At 40.0% G+C, this 12,157-nt stretch overlaps 1 protein-coding gene across 3 annotated transcripts in view; it reads left to right on the forward strand.

Moving 5' to 3' along the window:
- ERICH5 (glutamate rich 5) overlaps window positions 1-12,157 on the forward strand; it is a 31,406-nt gene that overhangs the window by 4,263 nt on the left and 14,986 nt on the right. The window contains exon 1 of one of the 3 annotated variants that reach the window (XM_005613223.4): window positions 4,771-5,236. The exons of 1 other annotated variant lie outside the window; for it this stretch is intronic. In XM_005613223.4, coding sequence (XP_005613280.2) covers window positions 5,179-5,236 — 58 coding nt within the window. In that variant the 5' untranslated portion in view covers window positions 4,771-5,178. Of the gene's footprint in view, window positions 1-4,770; window positions 5,237-12,157 lie in introns of those variants that run through there. One more of the 3 variants, XM_023648752.2, reaches the window with a different exon arrangement.

The following is a 12,157-nucleotide window of genomic DNA, read 5'->3' on the forward strand; positions in this document are numbered from 1 at the left end:
GCACCTGCATTTGTGATGCCTCTGGCTTTTACTTGCTGTGAGAATTAAAACTGACAGGCTGCATTCCCTGTAAGAGCAAATACTAACAAGTTCATCTGATATTCACTGGTTCAGCTCACTGACTCATCCCTTATTGTTATGCAGTTAAAACTACCATATTCTTTATCATCGACTATTATTTATTCGGTGTCCAGATTAGCAAGTGGCCCATTAGTAATTGAGAACTCTGTCTTAACTCAGCCTTCACATCCTTAAGTCACCCTGGACATTAAACGTGCTCACAGATATGGCTGGGAGGGAGAGGGACAGTGAATCCAAGTGAAAAGACCCTGCAAATTCAGGGAGTGTTGGCGGCCTTTCAGCTAACTAAACACACCTACACCTGTACAGGAATTCTCAACACTTAGAGGACAAGAGGGAATGCTGCTCCTTGTTCATCTCCGCTCTCTCTGCCTCTGCAATAATAAAGAATCAGAAATATTTCTCCTATCGCCTTTCTGTTCAGACCGGGAATCTTCCAGACTGCACTTGATTAAAAATAAGCCAGAGAAATGCTTTCTCCTATTTTTTAAAGCATTTTTCCATCCAAGGAAGCATATTTTTTTATACTCTTGGATATAAAGAACGCAGAGTACTTTATTCACTATTTTACTATGGAAGAGTGACACTTTTGGAAAGTAGGGTGGTGTCCATAAAGGTTGGTCTTTTGGTCATTTTTTATTTCTTAGAGTCAGTTTTTGAAATTTTCATATAAATGGCTTCCTGTGTTTCTAAGTGTCCACAAAAGTATGACGTTGTACATATTATTTTTAACAATTTGAAAAGCCTACCATGTACTTTTATCCTTAATAAAGTTGTAATACATAGGCTAAGACATCAAGATACTATTGGCCTTTAAAGTCACAGTATCAGTTATCATCAGGTATTATCAAGATAAGACTATAAGGAATAAGGCAGGACAAGTAATTGCTAAGAAGGAGAGCTGTCAGGGAGAGGGAAGGTAGGGTAAGCATTGTATATTATTCTAAATACTTTTGTAAGCAACAGAAACAAACTAGCTCAGTTAAGAAGAAAAGGAATTTATTTTGTAGTTCATCAAATGAACAAGAAGCCTGGAGAGCAAGACCCAGATGTGCATATACTGGTCATGGGAGAAGCAGACCCATTTATTAGTCACTGGTGCAAAGCACACTCTGCAAACCACAGGGCAGCATCCCAACCTTCAAAGGTGTTTAATTTTGGTTGCTGCCATAACTGAGTGTTTAATGTTCCATTCCATCATTCTGTAAGTTTAGCTTCTGGACGATGAGGTACATGGAAAGACCAGTAAATCACATAGCAGTTAACCTATTCCCTTACTTGTCTCACACTAAAGTGAGTTCTTTCAGCCATAAGAAATAATGAAATCTGGCCATTTGTGACAACATGGATGGACCATGCTAACTGAAATAAGTAAGGGAGAAAGTCAAATACTGTATGATCTCACTCAGAAGAAGAAGATAAAAACGGAGACAAACACATAGCGACAGAGATTGGATTAGTGGTTTCCAGAAGGGAAGAGGGGAGGCACAAGGGTAAAAGGGATGATTACGCACATGTGTGTGGGGATGGATGGTAACTAGTCTTTGGGTGGTAGACTTGATGTAATCTACACAGAATTCGAAATATATTACGATGTACACCTGAAAGTTATATAATGTTATAAACCAATGTCACTGCAATAAAAAAAATGTTTAAAAAAAAGTGAGTTCTTTGATGATACAATGCTGAATGTAATGTCTTGATGGATATGTAATGTATTGATGATATCATTCACTAATGGATGGTGCTGGCAGAGGCATGATGGGCAGGAAAAGCAAATCTAATCCAGTATCTGTTAACAGTAAAGATTATCTGCTGTCCCCAAAAAGGTTCAGTCAGTATTCCATGAGGTGGCTGAGAGGTCCCCTAAAAGAATGGGTACTGTTTCAGAGGCTTACAGTTGGTCTCTCTTGCTGCTAATGGCAAATTGGACACTTAGCAAGGCAAACCATGGTAAGTGGAGGAGCATGGTATTGAGCCCATACCTGGCTTCCATCCCTATTTCTATGGCCATTTTATTCCTGAGCCCATTGAGCAAGCACTGGGGTAGCTCATGAGAAATACTCATTATTATTGTTCACCTGATTGTAAAATGCTTCTGCTGAAGAAAATGGAAGCGGCCATGGCTAAACTAACGAATTATATCTGAGGAAAAGTAAGATAACCCAGGCAAGTACTAAAAAATAATTGATGGGGAATGGGGGCCAGCCCCATGGCCGAGTGATTAAGTTCATGCGCTCCGTTTGGTGGCCCAGGGTTTCGCCAGTTCAGATCCTGGGCATGGACATGGCACTGCTCATCAAGTCATGCTGAGTCGGCATCCCACACGCCACAACTAGAAGGACCCACAAAAAATATACAATTATGTACCAGGGGGCTTTGGACAGAAAAAGGAAAAATAAAATCTTTTTTAAAAAAAAACTTCCTTAATTGTTGGGGAAAAGGGGGAACGTAAATGGGCTAACTAAGCCCTGGTTTAGCATGAAAGCATTAAGATTCAGAGAATTTCAAGTTATGTATTTACATGTAACTAATCTCTGAGTTATGGCATCTCTTTTTGGAAAGAGGGAAGTTTTGAAAATTTTTCAATTAGCTAAATAAAATGAAATATGACTTTAAAAATAAAAAAGAGCATTGTCTGTAGACGGAGCCTGCTATGGATTAACTTGCCTCCTCCTCTCTACCCCACCGACAAATTCATATGTTGAAGCCCTAACCCCCAATGTGACTCAATCTGGACATATGTTCTTTAGGAGGTAATTAAGGTTAAATGAGGTCATAAGGGTGGGGCCCTAATCCATTAGGACTGTCGCCTTATAAGAGGAGGAAGCTATCCTTCTCCCCACAATAAGGACACAGTGAGAAGATGCCATCTGCAAGCCAGAAAGAGAGCCCTCACCAGAAACCAAATTGACCAGTACCTTGATCTTGGACTTCCCAGCTCCAGAACTGTGAGAAATAAATTTCTGTCATTTAAGCCTCCAGTCTATGGTATTTTGTCATGGCAGCCCAAGCTGACTAATACAGGGCCTTTTGACAGTGTTTATATAAGACATAAGATGTTCCCCAAATCTAGGCCCATTCTGAAAGGTGCATCCATGTTCGTCTCCCCTAAACTTCCTTGCACCAGTCCTGTAATCGTGCTCCTTCCAAGGTCCTGACTTGGAATCCAGCCAAATCATTAGCCACATTCAAAGTACTTCTTTTTTCTTAGGGTACAGTAGCCCTGGCTAGAAGGTTAGGAGGAAGAATCTGTACGTATCTGTAATGCTATGAAGGGTCCTTCCTCAGAGGTCTCCAGTCTGCTCTTCATTCAGAGGGATTTGTGAACTGATTGCTGGGTGGCCAAGGCTTTGTCAGGCCTGCATCACAGCAGGGAGAGGGAAAAAAAGGAAGAAAGAAAGACGAGAGTGGATCAGGACGGGGAGTGGGAGAGAAGGAAGAAAGGGAGGGAGAGACTTCTAAACCTATGGTAAATCTTTGCATTCCATGGCATTTATAGGGAAATATACCCAATTTTAGGCAATTTGAGCATCAAAATAATGATAGTGTTATGGACTGAATTTTGTCACCCCAAAATTCATTTGTTGAAGTCCTAGCCCCCTGACCTCATAATGTGGCTGTATTTGGAGATGGGGCCTTAATTCAAAGAGGTAATTAAGGTAAAATGAGGTCATATGGGTGAGCCCTAATCCAATATGACTGTTGTCCTTAAAAGTAGAAGAGATTAGAACACAGACACCCAAGGCGGGAAGACCATGTGAAGACACATGGAGGAGACAGCCATCTACTAGCCAAGGAGAGAGGCCTCAGAATGAAACTAACCCTGCTGACACCTTCATCTCAGACTTGTAGCCTGAGAACTGTGAGAACCTAAATTTCCGTCACCCAGTCTGTTGTACTTTGCTATGGCAGCGCTAACAAACTAACACAGATGGTGAACATGACCCATTGAATAATGTAGGAATTCATGTGTATTTACTGATATAAGTGAAAAATAAATGGAGAAAAAGGGAATGTGTGCTCTTACATTAGAGTGCCAACTAATAAATGTAGAAGGAATAATGTAATTAGAAAATTACCATTGATAACCATCATAAAAATAATTGATCCAAGCAGGAATATTAATATATGCTAAAAGTGGCAGATAAAAGTTTGATGAGAAATAAGATAGTTAAAGTCTCTCCTCATAAATTATACAGTAAAATAGTAACTTTTCAGTGGAGAAGCCTGACAGACACTACCTTAACTACATTACCAATAATAGGGCAAACTGACATCATATGCCTCTTGATATGAATACACAGACAACATAACTTCTGTGTATTCCAGCCCAAACTGCATCGCCTGAAAACAATCATAAGGAAACATCAGACAAACCCAAATTGAGAAATGTTCTACAAAATAAATGGCCTGTTCTCTTAAAAAATGTTAAGTTCATGAAAGACAAAGACTGAGGGAACCACAGTACTTCAGATTAAAGCAAACTAAAGAGAGATAAGACAACTAAATGCAGTGTGTGGTCCTGGAGTGGGTTGACCAAAATTGAATACGAGGGTGGGTTAAATAGTATTGTGTCAACATTAAACTTCCTTGTGGTAGCTGTACTGAAGTTACGTAAGAGCAAGACTGTCATCGCATAGCAAACTGAGTCTACCAATCAATAGCCACCGGCCACATTCGCCTCCTCCCCTCCCCAGCTATTTAGCGATGATTCAGATGAGCCCTCCCAGCCCTTCGCCTCTGCCCGGACATCATCCCTATCCCTGCTTCAAAGGCCTTTTTCCTCTTCTCCTTTACCATTACCTCCACCTTCTGCCCACCTAACTCCCTGTCCCTGTCCTCTTCTGCCTCCTCGCTCCCGGCTCCCTAGCTCCTTCCACCTCCGCGCGGCTCCCTTTCCTCTCCAGGTGCGCACCCCAACCCCGGCGCTCCGCTGTGCGCTTGCGCTCTGTGCCCGCGGGAGCCGAGAGGGCAACCGGAGGAACTTGGGCGCCGCGACTGCGGTTTACACAGGATCCAGGCCTGGGGGCCGACGCCCGCGCCGGCGTGGGACAGGTGGCTGCTCTCGCCCATACCGCAGCCCTTCTGCCCGCGATGGGCTGCTCCAGCAGCGTCCTCAGCAAGGCCGGCGACAGCAGCAGGCCCCGCAGCGGTGAGCAGGGGACCTGGCTGCACCCCGCCCGGGCCTCGGGCTTCAAGTCGGCTTGCTTCCTGGGGGTACGAAAGATGCCACTCATGCCCACCCCGCCCAGCAGGGAGCGGGCTCTTCCCTGAGAATGTGAGTGGAGTCCTGAGCGCAGGGCGACTCCCTCCGGAAATCTGGAGCTGGGCTGCTGTGACCCGTGGTGAGGAGGTCCCGGGGCGCTCCGCCGTGCACGCTGTCCGAGGTGCGAGGCCAAAGGGCGGGCGCTCGGGTTGCACTGTCCGCCGATGTGATCGGGGGAATTGGTGTTAAATCCTTAACACTATTACCCACAGCGGTCTCTGAAACAGATGGGAAATTTCCTATCTTTGCAATAGGTGCTATTTTCCTGAAAGTACGAAATTTCAGATTATATAAAGATGCAAATTCACTGGGAACCATTAGTTTCTGGTCGTAAGGAGACAGGTGATACCCATTTTTCTGTCAAGACCTTCTCCACCTTGCCCTTCTGTCAGCGTTTCAGCATCGGAGATGGCAAAGGATATGGAGAGTACTACAGATGGGCATTCACTCCATCAGATAGGTTCTTGCCCTTTTGAAGAGGTCAGATACACCTTCCCCTTCCTTGGCTTAAGTATTTCTTGACAAATATGCATGTGATAAAAAGTGGTCATCACTGAATCTTATAAAGAAATTCAGCGAGTATGTTTCGAGCGTCTGCTATATAATAGCAGGTGCGTGGCTATATGTTGGAGATACAAGTGACCCGACTTTTGGGGTTTGGAGGTGGAAGAGGTAGACAATAAACAAATGATTAAGATAGTTTCTAACAGTGACAAGTACTGTGAAAAGAATAAAAGCAGATTAATAAAGTAGACAATAACTGAGTTTTACAGCTGACTCAGATTTTGAATGGCTAACATTTTGGACAAAGCTCTGAAGGTGAAGCAAATTCCTTCAAGCTAGTTCGCAGTCTTCTTCAAGGCTAACTTTAGGGGATATTTCACACTTTGGAATATCAAAGGATATTCCTTTTCACAGGTCCTCTTTTAGCACCTCGTGTTATTCCAATAGCGTGGGAATGTCTTCCTCTCTGATTTTGCAGTAGAGAGTACGGTTTTCATGAATGCTCTTTCAAAGCTGTCCTAGTCAGAAATATGTTGTATTGCACTCATTTTTGTGTTCTATAATAATTTATTTCTAGCTTCAGTAGATAACAGAAAGCAATAACACGTTCGGAAATAAACAAAAAATTAAAGCCGTTTATAAAAGTGATTCTGAACACCTTGTCAGTGACAACAATGTGAAGAGATGGAAAAATCCATTCCTAATGTACAGCGCTTGCTAACCTTTCTCCTAAAGAGGTGAAGGCCTCTGTACCCAAAATATGCTCTCAAGAGATCAGTACAAGGAGCAGTTTCTTTGATGTTTCATGTTTTATTTTGTGAAGTCAGGTGGATTTTGCATTCTGTTCCATGATAAATCCTTGTTGGTTTCAATATGAAAAACTGATGCTTTAGGAAGATGCACCATATTATTTTGGCTTCTCTTATCCCCTGCCATGCCCCAGATATCCTAGGATAGCATCCTGGCTTAAAAAGCAGAGCATTAACTCATCATTACAGATTTTTTAAACTGATAAAAACATGTATTACAGGCAATGTTACTGTTGGGGAGGGACAAAAGTAGCCATAGGTGGAATGGGGTTTTTAATCCTCTCAGAAAATAATGAACCACCTTGTTTTTAAAAGACATTTTATTGCCAATATTAGTAACCATCCACATGAGTCATACCCTTTCATTTTTTATTCATGCTTTCGTTGCTGTTCTAAGTTTTCTCGGATGTTGTTCTGAAAGAAATGTTAAAATGCCTGACAACCACTTTCAGTGCATAGAAAATTAATTAATATACTGCATACATTGCTCAATGCACATATTGCATCAATCGACAGGTGTATTTTGTTGCTGGTCCTGAATCAGACGATGCTCTCTTGTAATAGAATACTATTGTATGTTCATCAGCATTTCAACTCCTGATCTTGGAGGCCCGATAAATAATTCATTCCTGTTTCTGCAGCTCAGAACTTCTTTAAATATTATGTACTGTACAGTTGCAAGTCAGTGTGTATGTGCTTTTGGATAAAAACAGTCCAAGTTTGTGAAATGTTCTGTACAGACATTTACTCACTGTCCTCCCTGGTGCCTAACAATGCTTGATACATAATTGTTGAAGTAAGTGCTTCATTTAATCCTTAAAACAATGCTGTGACTAAGTATGTATTATGATTTTCCTTAGTTTACAGATAAGAGTAAATAATTTGCCCAAGGTCACAGGGCTCCTTAAGAATCAGAGCTGGGCTTCAAATTCAGATACCCTAATTCCAGAGCTTGACCTATTCTTCCTTAAACCAGCTTAGTGATAACTAGACTTAAATCTGTTTTTGCCTCAGACCACTCTGGATCCCCATTAGATGTGTGGTCATCCACTATGGAAACAACAAAAGAAATATAATAAAGTGTGTGAGAGTATTTATTATAATTTAATAAATTTAATAATATATAATTATAATAAGAGTATTTATTATAATCCCTAAATAAGATAATAAATATGCAAATATATGTAACATATAAATTATATGTAATATATAAATATATATTAATATACAATATATATTAATATATACTATAACTATAATAAATATTATAATAAGTAAGATATTTATCTCTAAATAAGAGTCAGTAAAATATCAATTTTATATTTGCTTACAAATTTAAACTAGGAATATTTGGAGGACGTTTAACCTTAGAGATATTTTAAGCAGAGTACATAGATGTAGAGAAACTTCCAGTGCCCTCCCATGGAGATACAGATAATCTTCATATCATAAGAGATTCTTTTAAATTCACAATATCAACCTTAGAACTCCATGGGTTAAATCTAAAATACATCAACTAGCCCGTAGACTGGATTTATGTTGACAGTTCCACCTAACAATTTTCTGTAGCTGGCTTAAGAACTGTTATATACTATGCAATATTAGCCTACAAGCAAAAGAATCATAAAATAATGGGTTGGACTAGATTACCTCTAAGATCTCTTATGGCTTTAAAAGGTTGTAACATTAAAATATGAAGGTACTTATTTTCTGGACTCAAATTTAAATCAGATATTAGCTACTGATTAGGTAGCCAATAGGCTGAATAGGAAAATCCATTCTATTGATCTGGTGGAGACGTGTGTTCTAACCTATCAGATGCTGAATCCCCCCAAAGACCCATGGCTAGAGAAAGAGCTGTGTGTGGAGGGGGAGGCGGGGACAGAGGTGGAGACTGGCCTTGGTTGTAAATAATTATCCAGTGCTACTCAAAGTGTAGAACAATGCCTGGCACTTGGTAATCACATGTAGACTTTTACTGAAAGTCCTGAAATGTGTGAAGAAAGAGGCTTTTCTTTCCAAAAAGACCATTAGACCAATTGAGTTTGGAATTTCATGTGTTTTTGGAAGAAAGTTCTAAATATTGGGACAATTTCTGTTCTTTTCAGTGCCCTGAGGATCTGATGGAATTTGAACACAGCTTTTGTTGACTTCACAGACTTTAATGGACCCAACAGTTTCTAGACTTTTGGCATCCAAACCCTCCTCCCATTGCTACCAGCCCCCTGCTTATAAATGTAATCACACCTTTACTCTTTCCTAATATAAATGCCATCCATTTCTGGCAGTCTTCTTCCTGAGATTTTATAGCTTAAGCACCAATATGGACTAAGTAAACAGATGGGCATTATTGAAAAATTCATTGCTAGGTTAATGTGTACATTTCCACGGACAGCTATAACCATGTGTTTGTTCTCACCTGAACTCTCATTAGCTACTTGGAGTCCATGCTGCCTAGGCAATAGGATGAGGCTTGAATTTCACACAGTTGAGTGAATTGTTCTTTGTACTGTGGAGACAGCTTCAGTCTTCAACCAATATTTTCACACATTGACATTTCAGTCCTAAATAGAAAAACATTTTTCTTTTGTAATTGAGGAACAAACATCATTAATATTAAAATGAATTTTTATAGGCTTTTCTTGCATACAGATATTGTATAAATGGGATTTCTTTCTTTTCAATGCCAGAAGTCTCTGGACTGAGTCTTTTTTTTTTTTTCAGGGTCTTTTGTTGTTTCATATAAGTTTTAGGATTCTTTGTTCTATTTACTTAAGGAATATCACTGGGATTCTGGTGCATTGAATCTGTAGATTGCTTTAGGTAATATGGACATTTTAACTATATTTATTCTTCCAATCCATGTGCATAGAATATCTTTCCATTTCTTTATGTCTTCTTCAATTTCTTTCAATAATGTCTTAGAGTTTTCGTTTATAGGTCTTTCACCTCCTTGGTTAAACTTATTTGTAGATATTTTATTCTTTCTGTTGTGATTGTAAATGGGATGGTATTCTTGAGTTCTCTTTCTGCTAGTTTATTAGTGTATAGAAATGCAACTGATTTTTGTAAGTTGATTTTGTACTCTGCAACTTTGCAGTAGTTGTTTATTGTAGTTTTCTGGTGGATTCTTTACGGTTTTCTGTATATAGAATCACATCATCTGCAAACATTGAGAGTTTCACTTCTTCCTTGCCAATTGGGATACCTTTTCTTTCTTTTTCTCACCTAATTGTTCTGGCCAATACCTCCAGTACTATGTTGAACAGGAGTGGTGAGAGTGGGCACCCTTGTCTTGTTCCTGGACTGAGTCTTGTATGTCTTTGTGTCCCATCTAGAGCTGGACCCACAGAGAATGCACAGTAAGTCTGCGGTAGATCTGGTTATTATATATAGCTAATTAAAATGCAATGTAAGAAATCCATATGTGGTTCAAAAATTTGAAAACATTTGAAAAATGCATGCAGTGAAAAGTACACCTCCCACCCCATTCCCATCTGCTTAGTTCCAGTCACACTCATGGGTAAATACTTTTTTGTGTGTATTCTTCCAGGGTTTCTTTATACATTGCAAATATTATTTACTTTTCCCATTCTGATTCATAAAATGTAGTGTATTATACCCACTACTCTTCACCTTGTTTTTTTCACCTAACAATATGGAGATCTTTCTATAATGATATACAGAGAACTTCTTTCTCCTTTTTACCCTTGCTTAATAATCCATTGTGTGATTTATTTAACCAGTCTCCTATTGAGGGACATTCTATTTGTTTTCAGTCTTTTCCTGTTGCAAGCAAGGTTGCAATGAATTCCTTTATACCTACATCATTTTGAGTCATTTTGGATATCTGTAGGACAGTTTCCCAGAGATGGCATTACTAGGTCAAAGGGTAAGTGCATTTATAGTTTTGATGAATAACTGCCTAAATGCCTTCCATAGGGTTGTACCAATTTATACTCTCATCAAAAATACAATAAGCCTTTTTCTAAAATTGAAGGCTTTCCAATATTAGTGAAGCTGCAGCAAAACATGGGCATGGAGCAGAAGTCAGCAGACAAGGTAGGAGCACCCACTTTGTTCCAGGTACTTTAGTCCATGATCTCATTTAATCCTGACAAGAGCCTTATAAAGCAACTATTAGTATCACCAAATATAGTGAGAAAACTGAAGCTTAGTGAGGAAAAGTAACTTTTGTAAGGTCTCGAGCTGGTAAGTGATGGAGCTGGGGCTTCAGCCCAATTTGTATGACTCTGTAGCCCTTGCTCTTTTCACAAACTCCTGTTCCATCTGGGGTCTAGTCCCAATTCTGCCAGAACTTGTTGTGTAGCCTTCACATAGGAGAAATGCAATCCGTATCCGTTGAGTGGGTGGGGGGATGAATGGATGGATTGACAGAGACAGGGATTCAGGGGGATGAGATTACTACTTAGAAAAGCAGAGGGAAAGTAGGATTCAGCACCCAGGGAATGAAGGAAACTGGAAGGCAACCTTGGCCAAGATGTTGGGCTCAGGAAGAGAGTGTTGGGTTGTGAAGAGGGTCTCCTATTCTCACCATTAAAGGTCAACACAGCACAACAAAGCTTTCTTGTCTTCTGTGAAATCATGTTCTGTAAGGTTCACACACATCCAGCTCACGTGTACAGTTTTGCTTCTATGTTAATGTTTTACAACATCAAGTTTAAAATAAAAGCCTAATACTTGTGGGGTTACTGAAAGGCTCACCAAAGCTGATGAAAAACATCAAACTTGACCAGGCTTCGAATCCTGGTATGTATAAGTATAGGTAGTACTACATAATGATTTCTTTTAAAATGCAAAATACCAGACTATAGCTCTCCAAGTGAGTGTTAATGTCGGGAAAGTACCATAATGACCTCAAAAGCTTCTTTACCTCTAGGGCTGTTGCTGTTTTTCACATTCTTTGAATCTCTCCTTGGGAACTGCCATCAGGCTCTAGAGTTCATTCTTCTGTATATATTCAAGAGTGTCAGGGTTTATCCTTTAAGGACAAAGATTGAAAAAAAAAAACCCTACATTGTAGTTAGCAGCTAAAACTCTATGGGATTTATGCTTCTGGAGATGAATGAAATAAGCCAGGTAATTCTAGTGCTCAGAAACAGGGGGTGGTCATTGGAAATAGGCAGAGAAAAGACAGGACAACTCGTGTCACAGGAGCAAGTTCAGCTGACACCACTTTCTTCCCCATGGAAGGGCCCAAGGGGCTGTGAGGTCCCTAGGAAAACTGGTGACTGAGTGGCTGTAGCCCCACACCTATGACCCTCTTTTCTCAGACTATATACCCCACAGTCCCTTTGGCCTCTCCTCTAGTCTGACTTTTCTGACAAGACAAAAGACCTCAAGACCTGATAACATGATGTTTATTCATATTGGACACTTTTCAACGTTCAAATCTGTATGACTTTAATTTTCTTTGAGATGGGTACATCATATTAGACTAGTTGAGATAAGTGAAGTGTCCCAATGTACATTA

This window comes from Equus caballus, chromosome 9, assembly GCF_041296265.1.
Source record: "Equus caballus isolate H_3958 breed thoroughbred chromosome 9, TB-T2T, whole genome shotgun sequence".
Lineage (NCBI taxonomy): Eukaryota > Metazoa > Chordata > Mammalia > Perissodactyla > Equidae > Equus > Equus caballus.